The sequence below is a fragment of the Pleurodeles waltl genome, chromosome 4_2 (assembly GCF_031143425.1).
Source record: "Pleurodeles waltl isolate 20211129_DDA chromosome 4_2, aPleWal1.hap1.20221129, whole genome shotgun sequence".
NCBI classification, from domain to species: Eukaryota; Metazoa; Chordata; class Amphibia; order Caudata; family Salamandridae; genus Pleurodeles; species Pleurodeles waltl.
The window spans coordinates 446912597-446934162 of record NC_090443.1 but is presented as its reverse complement, the minus strand read 5'-3'; the positions used below and the strand labels follow the sequence as shown (position 1 = coordinate 446934162).

The following is a 21566-nucleotide window of genomic DNA, read 5'->3' as shown; positions in this document are numbered from 1 at the left end:
TGCACGTGCCAAGTGGGGACCTCTTGCCATGCCAAAGCGTTAGTCCACCCCTGCTGCTGGGGAATACAGGTATCCCAAGAGGCCACTCAGCCCCAAGCACCATGGAGCCGTGGAGGCTCCGTGGTCTCCGTCTGATCCACGTGCTCTCACAAGCGTCTCCAGCAGTCAGGCCCTCCTCACTTTCTCTCTCTCTTAAGCCCACAGTCAAAGGAGTAACCCATTCTCGCCGGGCGGGCTTCCCCGCTCAAGGCCCCAGCGATCCCCCAGGGGGCCCCCCACGTGCCAGTACTTGCCTTGTCCACCGCCGTCACACCTCTAACCTCCAGGTATCACCCAGGAACGCTTCAGCGGGCTAGGACTCCCTCAGTCATTAGCTTCCTTCTCATGAGGGTGTCATTTTCAGCATCTCCTCCGCGGTGCCGCCATGATGTCTACACCTGTATCAGGTATGTGTGCCTGCCGGTGTCTTCTCTCCCCCGTGGGTGGGAGCGATGCACTCACCACTGCTGGCGACGTCTTACTTCAAGGCCTCTCCCTCTCTAGGCCTCTCCAGCCATGCACTGCAAGGCCTGCACTTCTGCATGGCTCATGTCTAGCCCAGCCGCACCGGGGGGTAGGGGTGGGAAGGCTACTGCCTGTGCCACAGGGCCTGCTCAAGTCCTGTCATCACCCGGCCACTCATTGCCTCCTCGTCAGTGTCCCTCAGGGGCCAAGCACTCCAACGCTTCTTTGGGGTGCCAGTCGGGGGGCGCTGACACTGTGGCCACGCCTCACACCCGCTCCTGTGAGTGGCCTCCAATGCTGCCGCAAGCCCGTCATCTTACGTGGTGCCACTGGAACCGCCTTTAGTCTGCTCCGTCGCGCGCTCAGTGTGGGGGGGTCACCGGTCGGCTCAAACCCCCTCCATCCACTGACACCTTCACCTCGTTGCAGCATCCGGTACGGCACTGGTAACCGCAGGATCTGTTATGGGCTGGTCCGGAGCGTCACATTTATGCTGCCGCCATCTTCAGCGGCTAGCTCCGCCTGACACATTGATCCTTTAAAGGCCCATTTGTCTGATGTTTTGGGGTTTTCTCTAGCCTTAGCGCAACACGGGTGAACTGTGGCAACAGTAAAGGGCTATCTCACCACACTATCAGCTTTCATTTGTCTTCCTGGTTGTAGGAAGTTGGCTCTGTATGCACTATTTCAAAGTAAGGAATAGTATGCACAGAGTCCAAGGGTTCCCCTTAGAGGTAAGATAGTGGCAAAAAAGAGATGATACTAATACTCTATTTTGTGGTAGTGTGGTCGAGCAGTAGGCTTATCCAAGGAGTAGTGTTAAGCATTTGTTGTACACACACAGGCAATAAATGAGGAACACACACTCAAAGACAATTCCAGGCAAATAGGTTTTTGTATAGAAAAATATCTTTTCTTAGTTTATTTTAAGAACCACAGGTTCAAATTTTACATGTAATACTTTAAATGAAAGGTATTGCAGGTAGGTACTTTAGGAACTTTGAATAATCAAAATAGCATATACAGTCTTCACATAAATCACATATACCTATTTTAAAACTAGACAGTGCAATTTTCGATAGTTCCTGGGGGGAGTAAGAGTTAGTTAGTTTTTGCAGGTAAGTACACCACCTACGGGGTTCAAGATTGGGTCCAAGGTAGCCGTTGGGGGTTCAGAGCAACCCCAAAGTTACCACACCAGCAGCTCAGGGCCGGTCAGGTGCAGAGTTCAAAGTGGTGCCCAAAACGCATAGGCTTCAATGGAGAAGGGGGTGCCCCGGTTCCAATCTTCCAGCAGGTAAGTACCCGCGTCTTCGGAGGGCAGATCAGGGGGTTTTGTAGGGCACCGGGGGGAACACAAGTTAGCACAGGAAGTACACCCTCAGCAGCACGGGGGCGGCCGGGTGCAGTGTGCAAACACACGTCGGGTTTCCAATGGAAATCAATGGGAGACCAAGGGGTCTCTTCAGCGATGCAGGCAGGCAAGGGGGGGGCTCCTCGGGGTAGCCACCACCTGGGCAAGGGAGAGGGCCTCCTGGGGGTCCCTCCTGCACTGGAGTTCCGATCTTTCAGGTCCTGGGGGCTGCGGGTGCAGAGTCTTTTCCAGGCGTCGGGATCTGGGAGTCAGGCAGTCGAGGTCAGGGGGAGCCTCGGGATTCCCTCTGCAGGCGTCGCTGTGGGGGCTCAGGGGGGGCAACTCTGGCTACTCACGGTCTCGTAGTCGCCGGGGAGTCCTCCCTGAAGTGTTGTTTCTCCACAAGTCGAGCCGGGGGCGTCGGGTGCAGAGTAGCAAGTCTCACGCTTCCGGCGTGAAACGCAGTTGTTTTAAAGTTGCTCCTTTGAAACAAAGTTGCAGTCTTGGGTGAACAGGGCCGCTGTCCTCAGGAGTTTCTTGGTCCTTCTAGAGCAGGGCAGTCCTCTGAGGATTCAGAGGTCGCTGGTCCCTGGGGAAAGCGTAGCTGGAGCAGTGTCTTTAGAAGGGGGGAGACAGGCCGGTAGAGCTGGGGCCAAAGCAGTTGGTGTCTCCGTCTTCTCTGCAGGGTTTTTCAGCTTAGCAGTCCTCTTCTTCTTAGGTTGCAGGAATCTGAGTTCCTAGGTTCAGGGGAGCCCCTAACTACAGAATTTAGGGGGGTGTTTAGGTCTGGGAGGGCAGTAGCCAATGGTTACTAGCCCTGAGGGTGGCTAAACCCTCTTTGTGCCTCCTCCCAAGGGGAGGGGGTCACATTCCTATCCCTATTGGGGGAATCCTCCATCTGCAAGATGGAGGATTTCTAAAAGTCAGAGTCACCTCAGCTCAGGTTGCCTTAGGGGCTGTCCTGACTGGCCAGTGACTCCTCCTTGTTTTTCTCATTATCTCCTCCGGCCTTGCCACCAAAAGTGGGGCCGTGGCCGGAGGGGGCGGGCAACTCCACTAGCTGGAATGCCCTGGGGTGCTGTAACAAAGGGGGTGAGCCTTTGAGGCTCACCGCCAGGTGTTACAGTTCCTGCAAGGGGGAGGTGATAAGCATCTCCACCCAGTACAGGCTTTGTTACTAGCCACAGAGTGACAAAGGCACTCTCCCCATGTGGCCAGCAACATGTCTCGAGTGTGGCAGGCTGCTAAAACCAGTCAGCTTACATGGGTAGTTGGTTAAGGTTTCAGGGGGCACCTCTAAGGTGCCCTCTGGGGTGTATGTTACAATAAAATGTACACTGGCATCAGTGTGCATTTATTGTGCTGAGAAGTTTGATGTTTGATGCCAAACTTCCCAGTTTTCAGTGTAGCCATTATGGTGCTGTGGAGTTCGTGTTTGACAGACTCCCAGACCATATACTCTTATGGCTACCCTGCACTTACAATGTCTAAGGTTTTGCTTAGACACTGTAGGGGCACAGTGCTCATGCACCGGTGCCCTCACCTATGGTATAGAGCACCCTGCCTTAGGGCTGTAAGGCCTGCTAGAGGGGTGACTTATCTATACTGCATAGGCAGTGTGAGGTTGGCATGGCACCCTGAGGGGAGTGCCATGTTGACTTACTCATTTTGTCCTCACCAGCACACACAAGCTGACAAGCAGTGTGTCTGTGCTGAGTGAGGGTTCCCCAGGGTGGCATAAGATATGCTGCAGCCCTTAGAGACCTTCCCTGGCATCAGGGCCTTTGGTGCCAGGGGTACCAGTTACAAGGGACTTACCTGGATGCCAGGGTGTGCCAATTGTGAAAACAAAAGTACAGGTTAGGGAAAGAACACTGGTGCTGGGGCCTGGTTAGCAGGCCTCAGCACACTCTCAAATCAAAACTTAGCATCAGCAAAAGCAAAAAGTCAGGGTGTAACCATGCCAAGGAGGCATTTCCTTACACTGATCAACCCTCTTTATTTAAGTCCCCTATAGTTCTTACATTCCTTAAGCGTTTAACAAACAAATTTCCTCCCACCCCATTTGTTATGCCTCAGTGGGATTTAAATTTGGTATTAACTTTTTTTGATGGGTTCACCATTTGAACCAATGTGTAGTTGCCCATTGAGGTTCCTTACTTTTAAAACAATTTTCTTAATAGCCATCACATCAGCTAGATGTGTGAGTGAGCTGCAAGCTCTTAGTGTAAAACCCCCTTACACTACCTTCCAAGCGGGAAAGGTGGTTTTGAGAACTAGTGCGGCTTTCCTGCCTAAGGTAGTTACACCCTTCCATCTGGGCAGACTATAACACTTCACCCCACCCATCAAAGGAGGAATAAAGGCTGTGTCACCTGAATCCAAAGAGGGCTCTCAGCTTCTATATTGAGAGGACGAAGGACTTCAGAACTGCTGAACAGCTCTTTGTTGGCTATGTGGGCAGAATGAAGGGCAAAGCTGTTCTTTCAAGGTGGGTTATTCTTTGCATAAAGATGTGTTACTCGCGGGGAAGGAAGGATCCTCCTGAGGGCATTATGGCTCATTGAACCATAGCCAAGTTGGCCACTTCTGCTTTAGCCAGGGGTGTGCCTGTTGTTGACATTTGCAAGGCAGCTACATGGGCTTCACCCCACACTTTTGCGAAACATTATTGATTAGATTTGGAAGTGAGGAGGGATGGCCATTTTGCCTGTTCTGTTCTCCAGGATTTCTTGGTTTGACCAGTCAGGCACCCACCTCCGATTGTGGGACTGCTTTGGGATTGTATTCATAAGGTGAGGAATCCACAGGTAGTTGTATCCATCAGAAGAACAAGTTACTTACCTTCGGTAATGCTTTTTCTGGTGGATACAGTAGCTACCTGTGGATTCCTCACAGTCCCACCTGCCTCTCCGTTGCCTGTCTGCTCATACCAATAGTAGTTTAGGTTGTATTATTCTTGTATTATAGAAAATATTTGTAATTTTTTTTTTTTTTTTTTATAAAGAATGCTTATTAGAATATATATACTTCAATATATATAATTTATGTATATAAAGTTTTTTTAAATATATATATATATATATATATATATATATATATATATATATATATATATATATATATATATAGTGAGTTGCACATGTTGTGCTTGTGATTTCGGTATCCACCCGCTCGCCTCGAAAGCATGGTATAAAAGTGGGTAAAACTGATGTCAGTACACCGGCGAGGACTTCTTATGGTTTCGATGACATCAGATGGAGTTGCAAGCGGAGCCTTGTAATTATGATGTCCTTGTCGATGTGGAGACCTGGAAAGAAAAGTTTCCGTAGAATACTGGCACACTGGGAGAATTCATAAGGTGAGGAATCCACAGGTAGCTACTGTATCCAGCAGAAAAAGCATTACAGAAAGTTAGTAACTTGTTCTTCAAGCCTACAAATTTTGGTGACAGACAATCGCAATGTCTGACTTTAGTGCCTCGGCACCTCACATGACTTGGAGTCCTGCCCTTGCTGTGCGAAGATGAACTGCAAAGCCATCTGCAACCAGGAACCTAGTCAACCATCTCCAAACTCCGCAAGAAGAAGGGGTCCTGATCGACGTCGAGGGCACAAACCCACACTTGTTCCTTATGCTGCTCAGGTGAATGTTCCAAATCTAAGTCACTGAGCTCAAGGAAGTCTAAAAAGCATAAGAAGTCGAAGTATGGTTCTCTGTTGTCCCACTTCTTGTGCCATTCAGAGTTAAGCAATGCCCTGGATATCCCTAGTCCCCTTGGATCCAGTCCGTGGAATGGACTCCAGTAGTATTTCCACTCTGACTTCCCTTTGAGTAGACAAACACCATAATCTGAAAGAGGCTGCTGAGAAAGTATTGGTACACCATCGAATCATGCTGGAGTGCCTTCAGGCCCAGTGGATTCAAGACAGCTGCCATTCAGGATCCTCTTGGTGTGTCTGTCCCTACAACTGTGCCACTTGCCCTCCACTTGAGGTCGGTCCTGTCCTCGAGCACAATGCCACCTACTACAACCTCGGCACAGTGTGTCTAATGGTACTGTGACAGCCACCTTGTGCTGCAGAGAATTTCACTTGCAAACAAAACCGCTTTTTTATTTAAAAATTAGCAGAAGCCTACCCATATAGACCATTGTGCATTCATGTGAAGATGGAGAGTTCACCAACTCCCAGGAGTTTACTGAAATCCTATTGAAGGATGCAGAAGACAAAAGAAACAATGTAGCCAACTAGAATATTGTGTTTTTATATTAGTGTGTGTTCCTAAATTACAGAGACTTCTTTTTCCTTTGAGTTCTCTTACTCGCACTGGCTGGGGACTCATCTCTGAGTTTCCGATATCTTGCTACATCAGAGTTAGCCTAGCCTTTTTCTTTGATGTCTACTGATTTAGAGCTGACAATACTTTCCAGCTTGACATGCAAAGGCTTTATGCTTATGCTATGATTCTTTCATCAAGCCTCTTTATTGGGTATCTGAACTGACACTTTATTTTACCTTATTCCAATTTAATATAGATTAGGGAACATCCTTTATGGAGCACATTCGTTGCATTATTAATATGTAACTTGTATTTTAACCAATTTGTATTTTTCCTTATAATGAAGTATCGATTATTTGAATATATTATTTTCAATGCTGATACTTGAAAGGCTAATACTCATTGAATAAATAATTAAAAGCTAAAGAATGTGAAAATAAAACCCTTTAATGCACACAAAACTTTCTCTTTATTGCCTGTACTAAAAGCCTTTAATGATTTATTACTATGTTTTAAATGTAGGTGGTTCTTCCTTTTCACTTCTCCTTGACAACTAACAAAGGTCCATACGGCCAGGGGTGGGGGCTATTTAATGGTATCACCCGAAGATTGAGATATAGAAAACCCTGATCCGTCACCTTTACCGACGTCAGAGACACAAATAAGGATCCCATAGTTTATTTGGATTCCGAAACTCTGCCCCTACACTCTGGACCACATTCCTACTTAGACATACCTCACCACTATGATGATGACGATGGTGATTATGGATATGGTCTGTATGACAAGAGAAACATACTTGAGTACTCACAGGAGGCGAATGGTCTGGATACTTCACCAAACATTGAGTTACCATCCCTAAACCTGGCTATGTCTCCTGAACACTTTTTCACCATAGTAATCAGGAGGCTGAAGTCTTAGAGTTAAATCTTTCCATGAAAGAAGTGAAAACAAGTGTCTTCACTGAAGTCCAAAAACCCTGCTCAGACCAACAAAGAGCCTTTATTGCCTTTAAATGAGGCCCTCATTGATGTCCTGGTTGGCATATGGGCAAAACTAGGATCTTGCCCTCAGTGAATAAGCAAGTGGGAAGACACCAAAAACCTATTATTTCTTCTCCAGCACCCCAGCCCGGAGAGCTTGTGGTATAGGCATCCACCAACACCAGAACCCAAATACCTTCTCTATGACCCCACCCAAAAAAGAATCCAAACAAATGGAAAAGTTTGCAAAACAAATGTTCTCTACTGCTAATCTTGCCCTTAGGTCTGTCAATACTCCCATGTCTCCTGGTTAGGTACTAGCACACCATCACACGTAAGACAGTCTGAATCGGTGTGGGGCTTCAGCACCATGCATTGACTTGCTCCAGTGGGTTCTCGTCTCACATCAGGCAATCCCTAAAGGGCATGGACTTTGGAGCGGAAGCTGACTCCACTTCTAAAACCACATGCTATTTAGGGCTAGCTCATCCTTATCTGCAGTTCACCAAACAATGCCACTTTTGAGACTTCGGTAGGGACTACCAGCAGAGGCAGCAATAGCATCTGCTTCTGCAGTAACAGGCCTCTCAGTCCTTTCGAGGGCAAGGCCAGAGAGCATGCCAACAGCATCCAGACCCGAGGAGCAATTTACTACCCAAACTCCATCTGTGCTCCTGCAGCAGCTGCAAAAACCTCTTTAATTTGTCCTTGGCTGCACACAATCAGCTGGTAGAAGGTAGTCACCTTTTACCTCCCCAGATGCAAAGCATTGTGTCAGACCACTGGGTGCCCCAGATCGTGGACACAAATACTCCCTACCTTTCCTATCCTATCCCCACGACATGCAGCACACACTGCAATATCTCTTGGAGGACCACTTGTCCATACTCCACAGAGAAGTTCAGTCTGTCTTGGCCAAGGGAGTAATAGAGAGGCTACCCGAATTAGAGATTAGGACTAGTTGATGCCCCTGTTGTTTTCAGGTGACGAAGAAGGATAGAGACCTTTGCCCCATCCTAGACATTCGCCCTCTGAACAAGGACAAGTTGAAGATGCTTACCCATGCCCAAGTCCTGTCTGCCCTGGATCCAGGAGACTGGGTGGTGGCACTGGATTTACAGGATGCATAATTTTACATCCCTGTCCTACAATCCTACAGTCATTATCTTCAGTTTCAGCTAGGCCAAGAGCACTGTCAGTTCTCGATGCTCCAGTTTGGCCTTACTAGCGCACCTCATGTGGTTACCAAGATGATGCTAGTGCTCACAGCCCATCTGCGGAGATTGGAAAAACATTTTTCCCATACTTCAGCGACTGGCTAGTGAAGGTGGGCTTTCCTCAGATATAAACCACCTCCAGACAGTGGCAGATCTGCTGAGAGCATTGGGATTTTCCATCAACGTGCAGAAGTCACTTCTGACTCCTTCACAATGAATTTCCTTCATTGGAGACATCCTGTATAGGGTGCTTTTCAAAGCCATTTGTCTACCTCAACAAATCCAGGACCAAAGAGGTATGATCCTGATGTTTCAACATATGACCTGTGTCTCAGTGACAGCAGCTCTAAAACGTCTGGGCCTCTTGGCCTCCTGCATCCTACTTGTGGACTACAATAGGTGGCACATGCAGATTCTGCAATTGAGCTGAAGTCTCAGTGGGCACAGCACCAAGGCAACCTTCTGACGCCATCCACAGATCAAAGAAGACTACGAAAAATCTGCAGTGTTGGCTGCTCAACTGTGATTGGTCAGTGGCAGACCCTCGCCCCCTCACCCCAACTCAGAGCTAATGGTTGTGATGGGTGCATCATTGCTGGGTTGGGGAGGTCATCTAGGAAAGGTGGAGATCAGAGGACTCGCAACATGTTGGAGTAGTGGGCAATTCACTTCTTTCTTAAGGCGTTCCTTCTAACCATCAAGGGGGAACTGGTGCATCGGTCATGGGTTTTATGCCAGGAACCCTTGCATCTCTGGAATTGGCTTAGTACTCAGGACAACTCCCTAAGCCAGCACCTGATAAGATCTTTAAACGCCATGGCGGACAAACTCACCCGACATTTGGTAGGTTGCAACATGGCCGTCCTCCCACCCATTCCGGAAGCATTACTAACTTGGTAGTCAGGTCTGGAGAAACAGGCACTTCGCCTGATCTATCCTGCAAGTTTCCTGGTCTGAGCTATTCCACAGACCCACCACCAGAGGAGGTGTACTGCTTTGGTATCTATTCATAAGGAATCTGTAGTTAGAAATCTAGATCAGAAGAACAAGTTATTTACCTTCAGTAACACCTTTTCTGATAAAGACTCTGTCTAACCACAGATTCTTCACTGTTCCACCCTACTCCCTATTCTGTGAAATAGACTCATACAGTCCATTAATAAGATATCAAATCTGAAGATTTGCAGACTGCACTATCTGATTTCCATAGCTCCATTTCCAATGGCGCAGACAGAGATCAGAAGTAAACGTACGTCAACAAGCAGAGGTGGCTCATATGTGGGGATCCCAATGTCACATCCGGGGTGAGACAAATCTGGTGCAAAGATGCACAACACCCCCCTCCGGCGCATGAGGTAAAGGCTCAGGATCCAGTCTGGCAACTAGGGAAATATATAAAATGAGGAATCTGCAGTTACATAGAGTCTCTACCAGAAAAGCTATTGCCGAAGATAAGTAACGTGTTCATACTGCCTGATAGCCCACTGCCGAAGGCTTTATCAGTTGTTCCTAAGACAAGGGCCTATAACAAGAGAGGGCCTTTAACAACGGATTTAGCCTCAGGCAGAACGGCTATAAGGTTAATAGAACATTCTACCCACTGAGGGTAGAATGTTCTAAATTTTAACAGGACAAACGGAATGACAAGCATTGGAATGCAGGTGCAGTAGATGTATACCAGCCATTATATACCCTAAGCCAGTTCATTGGCTTCAGTGGAGCTTCCAACATTCCAGTGATCTAAGCCTCTCTTCCAGCTCCGGAATCAAGACAGGTAGTTACCCGTTAAAGAATTACTACAGTGATACGGCTTACCACCTACACATCTCTAGAGAAGTTTACAAATGGAAAAATTGAGGAACAGGAAAATTTGTCAGTGTATGAACCAGAATGTTCTCTGGCTCCTTTACTCGGAATGGCCTTGGGTGTAACTGGATGCGTGTACCACGTTAGTGTCTTCTGACAGACCCAGAAATGAGCTTTGTATGTTCTTCCTAAATAATGGTAATAATAGAACTCTGCTGCTTGTTGTGCCTTCTCTGCAGATGTGTGGCAGAAAGCAGGCCCAGAATTTAATACTGACTGGTTGATGCTGTTTTTCATTCTTTGGGTATCAATAAAATTATAACCACTGAGTTTGATAAAATAAACCTCTGGAACCGTGGTACCAAAAATGTACCTGTTCTTTGATCCATTGGGTATCAATAAAATTATAACCACTGAGTTTGATAAAATAAACCTCTGGAACCGTGGTACCAAAAATGTGCCTGTTCTTTGATCCATTTGGTATTGCAGGAGCCAAAGTTGCTTGTGTAGCTTCAACTGTAATACATATTGTGCTGTTGCAAAGGTGCCCTTGTGCACTACAAAGCGGGTGATCCCACATGTATGTAGAAACATGACTACAAGCAAATGAGGGAACACTTTCATTAATGCACTATATTACAAACGCAGAGGCGAAAGTAAAGGGGCTTTCGAGGCATACACAATGCATGCACAATTCAGCGTGAAGGTACATAGTTAGATTGCACTTTAGTGTGAGGGCACAGAGTTTCACAGGGAACTCGGCTGGACTGCACCGAAAGGGATCTTGGGCTCGCTCTAAAGAATGGCCAGGGGTGCTCAAGAGGGAATCATTGAGCAGCTATTTAACTGTCCTGTGTTTCACTACTGTGCTTTCTACTGCCTGCCCTTACTGAGTGTTACTTGTGTCCTGGTGAAAGTACATATCTTTTGGTTTGAGCTGGCTGCACTGAATAAGGGTCTGCATCGGTGCAAACCAGAGCTGTGTGCCTGTTGTTATATTATTGCCCATGTTGTTTCCAGTAGTGTGTGTTACTGCAAGTCTGTTATAAAAAACAAGTAATTATTATGTTCTGAGTGCCATTTTTGCTGTTACAAAATAATTATTATTATTGGTGTCAGTACTATTGCTGTTATTATTATTATTATTTCTATTATTACTATCACAACCCTTATGCATCTTGGTGGTTTTATTTTTAACAACGAGCTGGAGGCGAAAAGCAGGATATCGTAATGGGTAGATTCGAGAATAAAACTGATGTTTTTTGCCCTTCGTGACTCCACCAAGAGAAGGTGATGTTTAGTTCCACAGGAAAGGGACATTTAATAACTGCTTCATGAAGTAAGAATTTGGCACAACAGGAAGAATAGGCACCTCTCACCCATAATAAGGACAGATCAGCGAAGGGTTATGAGGTTGGCTTGGGGTATTGTTTACCTGCACTCCGAGGGCACGATGCTCTATTTCCGCAGTACACATCCTGACGATAAAAGGGACTTCTTCTGGAAAGTCGCGATACACCTGTTTAAATTCTATTCCAAAGACTGTTGTCCGGCTGGGCAGCTTCTTGTGGCCACAAACAATCAGGAGACTTTCTAAGCATTTTTTGTGGCACGTCAAGTAACACTGAAATATCAAAAGAAAAAAAGATGAGCTGGGACAAATTATTTTGTACATGCAGCTAATGATTCATGCCTTTTTAACAGGTGGCCAAAATGAAGAGAGAAGGCCCTTATGAGCAATGTCTTGCTTCTTAAACTTATGCCAGTAAAGCAGCTTGCTGAAGTTGTGGTGGCATCTCTTACTCTCACGGTTGAAGAAGATACATAACAATGTATCTTACATTTAATGTACAAATATAGAACTGACATGAGTTTTTGCAAATTATTTTTATCAGTAGGGTTTATGGACTGTTAGTAATTTAAGTTAACTAAGGGACGTACTCTGTCGTTCTCAAGCGTTTGGGAATGCCTTCACTGCAAGTAAGGCTGCTCCCAGCAACATTTTCGAAGGGACATTTAAAGGTCATGGTTGGTCTTTATTAACAATTGAGGGAGTTAAGGATTATGATATTAAAAGGAATGGTTACAAGATCACAGTAGTAAAAAAAAGTATTTCTTTTTTGGGGGAAAATATATGTGATGATTAAGTAAGCAATGTTTGATGAACAGTGACATATGAAGTTAAAGATATTGCAGATGTTCTGTTAGAGCTGTCATCAATGAATTAAACGTGTTGCTCCAGTGGATATAGAGGCCCATATATTAAATGCTCTTTCGATTAGTCATAGACCTGGTGGGTGAATTCACATAGCCATTTGCATCTGTATACTACCATTTACAGCGCATAATTTTTTTTTTTTTATCCTGCCAGGTATGCATATAAAGGGTAAGGAAGAGGCATAAATGATTTGGCTACTGCATACTAGTGAGCCACGATTGCATACAATTATGCAGAAGCAAACTCCGATCAAGGGTTGGGTGTAACTAAGTAAAGACTTTATTGAACAATCAATAAAGACAATTTCAAGTCTAATACAGCAAAGTATATCTACGAATGTAGAACATTAAATGCTTTTAAAACAAAACAGTAGAATTATTATTTAAAAAGTCGACAATTGATAGATTTGAATGATCACTTGCAACACAAGAGGACATATTAATCTGGGTGGACATTTTATATTAATCAAATTCATTAACATCCTACTAAGATGTAATGGAATCAATAAAAAAGATTAAACATTACAAGTCACCCACCTACCCTATTATACGGAAAACATAACTAGTTAATCAAACAAAACATGAAAAGTTAATCCATTTAGGGCCTTAAAAAATCCTATAAAAATTAAACTACCACAATTCATTAAAATGGTATCTTAGTATCAGCGTAACAAATAGCGTAAATGCTTGCGACATAACGAACAATCCTATATAACATTACATCACCAAAATTCATTTAAATGGTATCCTAAGAAAAACAGTGCAACAAATAAAAAACCTACGCTGTGAGGGAAAAAAACGCTTTCTAATACTTCGAGCGTCTCTAATGAAGTTTAAAGGAGTAAGATTGCATTGCTAAAATGGACAGCCTCATTTTCTTGCAAGTGGTCCATTTCAAAATATTTTTATTGTAGTTATTATCTGATCCGTTTGAAATTACAAAAGAGATATATATTTCCGTCGCCCAAACCTGATGCAGGTGCAGTCTTTCTATAAATCTGGTAAGTACTGAGGACTTTGTATTGATTCCGGAGCTTTGTAATTCACACCAAATATAGGACTTTTATATGCCTTTTCTGACTTACTGGTGCGATGCAAAAGATGAAACTGACTAGCCTGTAATGAATGGCACAGACTGATGCAGAAGAATAAGGGCCAGATGTATCAAAGGATTTTACCCATTCTCTGCCAATGGGAAAATGCTTCAGTACCAATGGCCCTAAATTCGAGCCTTAATTGGGACCGATTTGTGAAAGAACGGTTGTTAACATTATGTATTGCATGGCCTCAAACCAATTATCAAATCTGCCCAAAAAATCCTTACGACGTATACCAAAAAGAGCAGAAATTTGGCTTGGATTACATAAGAAGTGTCTTTGCCAGATGACTTGTAAATTTAACAGCAATTTTAAGGCAAAACAAGTGACTCTTATTTAGGTTTCAAGGAGGCCAGATGGATGTGATGCTCTTTCTTACAGCCATACTCCCAGAGTTCTGTATGCAGACACAGCATTAATTTGTTCCTCATATAAATGGTTGTCAGGCACGATCGGGAGGGTGTGAAAGGGGGTAGGTAGTGTGTTGGACAGGGTATGGGTAGGCGGGGTATACTGGGCCCTAGACGTGGGGGTTGACTCTATTTTCCACTGGTATCCTGTGGTTCTAGTACCATGGCTATGAAATTGGATCAAGCACAACCCTTTTTTCCACTTGAGTCTCGTAGTAGCGAGGGTGAGCTGTCACAAGCTTCCTAGGGAAGTAGTGGGGGGACTCCACAGTCAAACAACAGACACAATTTAGTATTATCCCCCCCCCCCGGGTGTTAGTCTTCTTAGTAATAGAAAGTATGTTAATGCGAGTTACTCATTACTACACAGTGTAATTAGGGGAGTTCAATACAGAGTTAAAATCCTGGTAGAGTGTAGGTGCTACACCCTGCTGGGCGCCCCCACGCTAAGGGGGCAGTGCTTAGGGAGAGCTAGTTAACAGTCCTTTGCTAATAAGACTGTCTTGGAATTCCTAAAAGGAGCCATTTTGCCATCCTTTTCCATTCAGTGTCTGGATTTCCACCCTCTGGACACACAAATGAAAGCAATATACCTCCACTCTCTCTGGGAAGTTGTTCTCAACCTCTATCCCGTGTCATGCTGAACCAAGGGCATCCACGATGTCCTGGTACTCAAGCTCACAACAGACTCCTACTATAACACGTTAGGTGTACATACACTGCACGCAACCAAACACACTCAACATGCTCTGGGATCGTCAGCACCAGGGTCTTGGTTTCACATCACAGCGAAAACTTACACTAGAGTGTGGTGTAGACTGCACTCTTGGTGACAAAGGAATAAGGTCTGGTCACTTTATAAATTCAAAAACACAGTCCATTGCCACTAGCATTTAATGTGATACAACCAGTGAAAGGCCATTAGTCCACTGTCTACTATGAGGAAATGCTTGGTGTGCTTCTCCTGCAGAGGACAGGTCATGGCCCTCGCTTTGTCAGGGACGGGTCTAGGCCTCTGCGCACACCCTAGATTAGCATGATACCAGAATAAACATAAAAGTTAGAATACTAGTTTCATTTCCAGTTGGACAGTCAGGGCCTGTTTACTGTAATAGGAACAATCCTGACCCAATAAATACAATCTGATTTGTTTTGCCCTTTAATGCCAAAGATGATCACATTTGATTTAACCGTATTTATAACTGGGCCATTCTTGATACAGTATTTGGTCAAGCCATCTAGAGGATGTTACAGACCAAAACTAGATCTGTATAGCAAACCTGTGTCACCTGCATATTGCTTATTCCTAATTACTTATCTGCCACATAAAAATTGAACGACTCCCTATTGTGGATATTTTATGAGACAGGGTGGAACTGTCCCCCCTCTTTACTTGAACCCGCATATTACTAGGAGGAGCTTGACTGCACACAACAGCTTGTGGGAATTCCCCCAAAAGTGAGTTTTCTCTAAAACGTATTAAGGTTATTGCCATGTAAGTCACGTTTGGGCTTGCCCAAGCCCTTGTACAGCATTCAGTCAGAATCTACATGGCCATGACGTTATCCCAAGTTCCTCTAGAGGCTCTAAAGACTTCCTGACAACTAGGAATTAGCGCTATCTTTTGGGGCGAAGCAATGAGTTTGTCTAGGAGTGTAGCACAGAGCAAGGTGAATGGTTAGGAGGGTGAAAGAATCAGTCTGGCTAAATGCACTGTCAAAATGTCAACATTTCATAAATGTTCTCATTATAGGATCAAACTGTTCTCATGCAATGAAGATTGTCCCTGTTAAAGAAGAAAATATACTCCATTGGATTTTTTGGGAAACAATTGTTTTACTGAGAAAGAAAAATAGCATACCAATATGCAGTACGTGCTATTCTGAAACATACAAAACAATCAGTATTCAACTGGTGTTAAAGGGCAGGCACACATGAGGGCACATGTATACAGGTCTATAATGGCTTCTTTTGTAGTACTCTTCCTAAGCGGTATGTTAGTCCAACTCATATGTCACAATCTGACCATTCTCTAATCTACACATTTACCTCCACATGTACAGGTCATTGTCAAGTTTAGGACCCGTCTGAACTGCAGTCATTTGCAATTCTTCAGTAAGTTATCTTTCCTCAGTATTACTAAGCCACTTTTTATAAACAGACCTCTTATCTAGCATCTAGTCAATTGTTTTGTGTCTTTTTGCCAATGAAAGGCCTAACACCACTAGGGGATGGTCCATGCTGCTCTTGGGGCTTGAGGGTAAATCGAGGACAGAGTGGGCTAGGTCCTAAGTGGCCATTAGTTACCATCACTACCAGGCTCCAAAACACTTCTACAATACGTAATGTTCAAATCATGTGGCTGCATCTCATACTCCACATCTTGGGCGCTTTTCCAAATGTGTCGGGTACATCTTATGGAATGCAGTTGGTATTAGTAACTCTTGCATGGGCATCTAAGGTGTAAAAAGCAGAATCTAGCATTGCTTGTTTGGTGTATGTATATCACAGTCCTGTAGTAGTCCTTTTCTGAAAATTGTGTTCCATAGTATTTTTCCAATTTAGCTTAATTATTGTTTCGGGGTACATTCGTTCCAGTCTCATTGCTTTATACAGGACTGACATTTGGCTGCTGTCTGGAGCCAATGACAGGAATTCTGTATTAAGGATTCCGTTGGTCTCCTCTAGATCCCGACCTATGTGTTTTGGTTGTTGCTCTAAGTAAGAGTTCATTCAACAGGAACTGGACTAAGGTAGCCTGCATGTATTCCCAATGGGGTCTTTTCTCCTCAAACATCCCCACTGTAAATATTATTCTCACCCAGCCCAACACCCTGGCCTCTGAGTAGGTATTTAGAATTTCCTTCAACTCCCTTAACAGTGCACGTTTGGTGAATGGGACGTTTTATTACTTCTTGGTCTGATAACACGGTCCCAGACCATTTATATCAGGGACAGTAAGCTAGTTATCCAAGAACCTTCCTTCACCTGGGAGTGAATCTGATATTTGAGGTTAATACTGCAAGGCAACCAAGCATTAATCCAGGCCTTCTAGTAGAGGTTTCTGCCAGCTAAACAAGGACATATTGTACTTAGGAATCCAAGTGTATAATTCTGTACCTGGCACACCCAAAACTTCCCACTCATACGCAATTTTAATGTGGACAATTTATTTCTGGATTTGGCATCTTTTCCATGTTGGAGATGATCTCAAACTATCCAGTTCTTTAATATGTTTCTCTGACGTAGATAACACACTGGCTAAAAGGTGCAGACACCTTTGGAGTACTATAATATTTTTTACCAGCCCACTCTTGCCGATCAATAGGTACTCACTGATTGATAAAATAAAGAGGAGCTGCAGTCTCTGAAGGGTGTTATCAATATACGAATGCTACACAGCTCTACCTAAGGGTTTCATCTATTCCTGACTTTGCAAAGACCTAAAGAGTTTGTATACCTCCTTGTGGACTGGAAGATTTAAGACTGCTCTGAAAGAGAATCCCCTGAGATGTGACTTATTTTATACTCCAGCAAAGATGTAGCACAGTCATGGCTTACCTCTTATATTCTGAAACACATCTGTCCTAATGCAAACTCGCTAGGCATTTCTCTGGACTAATATCCCATATCACACATTCAGCACCATCTTCTTTGTAAAATAAAGCCACCACTAGATAACTTCATAACTCTGCCAAACGTGTTGGTAATTAGGAACACAAATAGCAGGAATTGAGCACCTAAGTCTAGTTTTGCCCCAGGGATAAAAAAAAAACTCTGCTTAAAAAAATATGCTTGGAACCAAAAAAGTTTGATTCGGCCATTCTTTATTTTCTTTTATTGTCTCACAGAGGGGGAAAGGTTTATCTTCAAATTGCATGTTGATCCCTGTTTCTACAAGAGCTTATGTACCTCTATAACAACCTATCAACTCCGAGAGATTCACATTTTACCAGATGTGAATCTGTCTTAAGCATCCATTAAGTATGTCTTTTTCCTGGACTGTCCAAAGTATCTCAACTTGTATGAAAGCATCCATTAAGTCTTTTTTGCTGGACTGTCCAAAGAATCTACAATTTTACATAAGCAATCACTCGTCATTCCCATGGAAAAAGCCTTTAATACTCCGCCAGCTCATGATTTTCAACATTTTCTGTGGATTTACATGTCTGTTATTCTACTACTGTCATGATGTTTCTTGTACAGTGCCCTGCTATGATTTCCCCAGGTTTTTGCATTAGCGATTTTGTAGGAAGACTATCTTCTTTCATCCTTGTGGTCTCAGCCATGCACAAAACTGCAAAAGACATTACAGCCAGGAGGATAGTCTTGCACATATGGAAAGCCTTTGATGTGACAAACTTTTAACCAGTAACCAGAGCCAGGAGATGTACACTGACCAATGAGACATGATCTGTCTGAGATGACAGGCTGCAATACAAGAGACACATTGCAATGCAGATAATATGCTCAAAGCCCATAATCAGAAGTCGCACTGAATCCAAGGACACCCAATTACCAGAAGTCCAGCATAACCAAAAACAAACCAATAACAATCGTATGATAAAGTAGCCCAATAACCAGAAACCACAAATCAATTAGAAGACAAGCATAACTCAATGGGATGCAAATAATCAGGAGCCACGCAGGACCCAAAAACCGAAAAAGAAGCACAATCCAACGAGACATAAATAAACAGAAGAGACAACCTAAAAGAAAGAATACTCTGAAGCCATTTATAACCCACAGAAAATCGAAAGAAAAAACAGCCTACAGACTCACAAATAACCAGAAGCCACATCTGACACCAAAGACAACCCGTAATTCCCATAGAAGTCACAAATAACCAAGGGACATACCCAGAACAAGAGGTTTGTCACTACCATTTGTTATTTGGAGGGTGTGACTTCTATTCTTACCTCATTACATTCCAAGCCAGAGACCATAAATGTTTCACAATCCCGGCATTTTGTGGGCCCTCTCAGCCTACGCAGCTTGTGGGTCATTGCTGCACTGGAAAGGGTGACGTTCCGACAGGGTCCCACAATTAATCCATTTTCGATGGCCACGTCATCTGAACCAAAAATACCAAAAAACATTTGATGTGCATTCAAAGAAAAATAACATTGTACAAACCTAGTAAACCCTTTTGATGGAAGTATTAAGAAAACTCAAAAGTACAGAGTTAAAACACGTTGACTTCAAGTTAACATCTTCTGAGTGAGCGACTGTGGAGGGGTTTTGATAAAATGAATGATGGAGCACAAGTCCTTTAAACGCCACACAAACTCTTCTCCTTTTTCCACAACACAATATGAACCACTTTCCTGTTCTGGCTGGCACCCTTGTACCCATCGCTTTGAGGCATAGCGAGTTAAGCAGACAGCCATGTGTGTAACCTTGCTGCTTGTTTTTATTTTTATTTTGGAATTGAGTGAAGTACAAGCAGACAGATCTAACAAGTGACCACAGAAGCGCTACAACAAGTTATTTTTAAAAGCTGACGTAGTGCTGACAAACCTGGAGTGAATTGATACTTCACAATGAATAATTAAACAGAAGAGTAAAAAGAGTGACAATTGTTAGCAAAGCACAACATCTGGTACAATTTTTGAAGGTCCAATTGTAAAATGAGAACGTTGGACATCAGGTTACCAGAACTGGCTATCACAGAGCTTATCCTAAAAGTGCTCTGTTGTCGTACCAAAATAGGTTTTTTTTTTTGTAGTTGTCGAATAGAAAGTATATTGGGATCAAAACAGATTCCCAAGGAAAGAGAGTTCCAAATTCTGGAGATAGTATCAAGAATCCTGAGAAGAGATGTTTCAACGATAGTGGACTGAAAATTCTTACAGCATTTTTACTATTGGTCGTAAGAGGCTCATCTGAGATGATATGTTTAGAGACCGAGATTCTCGGTTTCACAGTTTGTTTGATTTACAGGTGAAGCAGAAAACTTTGACAGGGGCCCAATGAATACTTGTAATGTTTGGAAAACATTATGAATTACTTGAAAACTTCTGTCAGGCAATCAATGGAGTAAAATACAGTTTACAATGGATGGAGAGATCACTCGGCAAAGTAATTCGGCCAGTGATAGTATAGACCAGTCAGAAGGTGACTATGGCTTAGACTGTAGAACAAAATTCAAGAATGAGAAAAGGAATAAGAGGTTTTATTTCGATAGGAGTTGAAAATTAATTAAAGATACGCATGAATGTATTAGAGCAGTGGTTCCCAACCTGTGGGCCGGGGACCCCTGGGGGTCCGCGACTGCTTAAAAAATGTATTAATATTAGGTTCCAGCTATCAGTAATGACTCAGTGGGGGTCTCTGTGTCCCAATAATGATTCAGTGGGGGTCCCTGGGCTCCAGTATTGATAAAATGGGGGTCCACAGAAGTCAAAAGGTTGGGAACCACTGTATTAGAGAGTGATTGACTGGACCCTGGCAGTACTCTACAGCACATGGGTAAAATCCTGGAGTAGTCCATCTAAACAAATCGGTCAAAACCTTGGTCTCAGCCTCATGTGCTTTGGTTAGCAGTGTCAATGACTACTGACATGTCAGAGAGGGTGAGAAAACAGAGGTTTTTAAACCAGAGGCACTTTAACAATTTGATTGTCACCTTTCTCCTACATTGTAAGTGCACTATCCGATCAATATTACCATCCATTGGAAATGCATTGTCAGTGTTGATTAAAAGTGCATTGTCAACACCTTGAAGGATAGAGGCCTCTGTGCCTACACAACTGCCAAAAACTAGATTGAGTTGTGGAGAAAAGAGAGTGAGAGGAGACGTGTCCTTGTAGTTGTCTACGCAGCAGTCTGTTAGCTCTGCTGGGTGGTCACACACCACTTATCAAGTTAACAAAGCCGATGGAGGCTCCTGGAAGTGGGACAGTAATTGTTAAGGTTAAAATTACAGAACGATGTGTTTTGAGTGGAGGATGCGCTTGGTCAGAATTATGTTCTTCTGTGTGATATACTAAAGAGAGGCTCAAAATAGAATGCAATACAAAACGTTTCAAGGAGTTGTTTAGTAAACTTAAGTTAAGGTCATTTAGGTTTGACAGCTCATTGTGTTGGCGTGTGGCCACTGCAAAGACATGTGAATCATGTTTCATGTCTCTTCAAAGATGGCTTGCCATCTTACCCTTGCAAGCTGATAAAATGAGTGTAATTGAACTTGATGACAAGATCTCCTGTACATTTTTAAACTGAAAGAAACATTTCAGATTATGGGATGAGCTGTACATATGATGATGTACATTTTACTGGGCTTAGTTCCCTCTGTTGCTGTGACAAGGTTCCAGCGCGTATATTAATATAAAACATTAATTGAGATGTATAAGGCAGGAATCTTAGCACCCTCTGTGGAGAAGCTGTTATAGCATGGGCTAATAATGTTTAATTATGTACATGACATCCGTGGAAATAAATAGATTTTATGGATGGAAATTGCTATTTTTTTGTTCTTAATTATTTTACTAAGTACTGACTTTTGCTTATTAAACACAATAATCATACATGCTGCTCACCATTTTCATACATCTGGGAGGACTCTTTCTCTTCTAGGTCGTCCGAGGACATTGTGCCTGTGGACGGGGCCTTCGGTAACTTTTGGGCCATTAGTCCTAAACAAAGATGACAGTCAGTGTTTTAAATACTTCTAAGTCTATGCCGTGGTAATATTA

General features: G+C 43.6%; 1 protein-coding gene across 5 annotated transcripts in view; it reads right to left on the bottom strand.

The window, feature by feature from the left end:
- The window catches only part of GMIP (GEM interacting protein), a 273982-nt gene that overhangs the window by 57333 nt on the left and 195083 nt on the right, over positions 1–21566 (bottom strand). For 3 of the 5 annotated variants that reach the window (XM_069231744.1, XM_069231746.1, XM_069231747.1), the window contains 3 exons: positions 21411–21506; positions 18789–18943; positions 11581–11769 (listed from right to left, as the gene is read on the bottom strand). In XM_069231744.1, coding sequence (XP_069087845.1) covers positions 11581–11769; positions 18789–18943; positions 21411–21506 — 440 coding nt within the window. The remainder of the gene's footprint in view (positions 1–11580; positions 11770–18788; positions 18944–21410; positions 21507–21566) is intronic. The other 2 variants (XM_069231745.1, XM_069231748.1) reach the window with 1 other exon arrangement.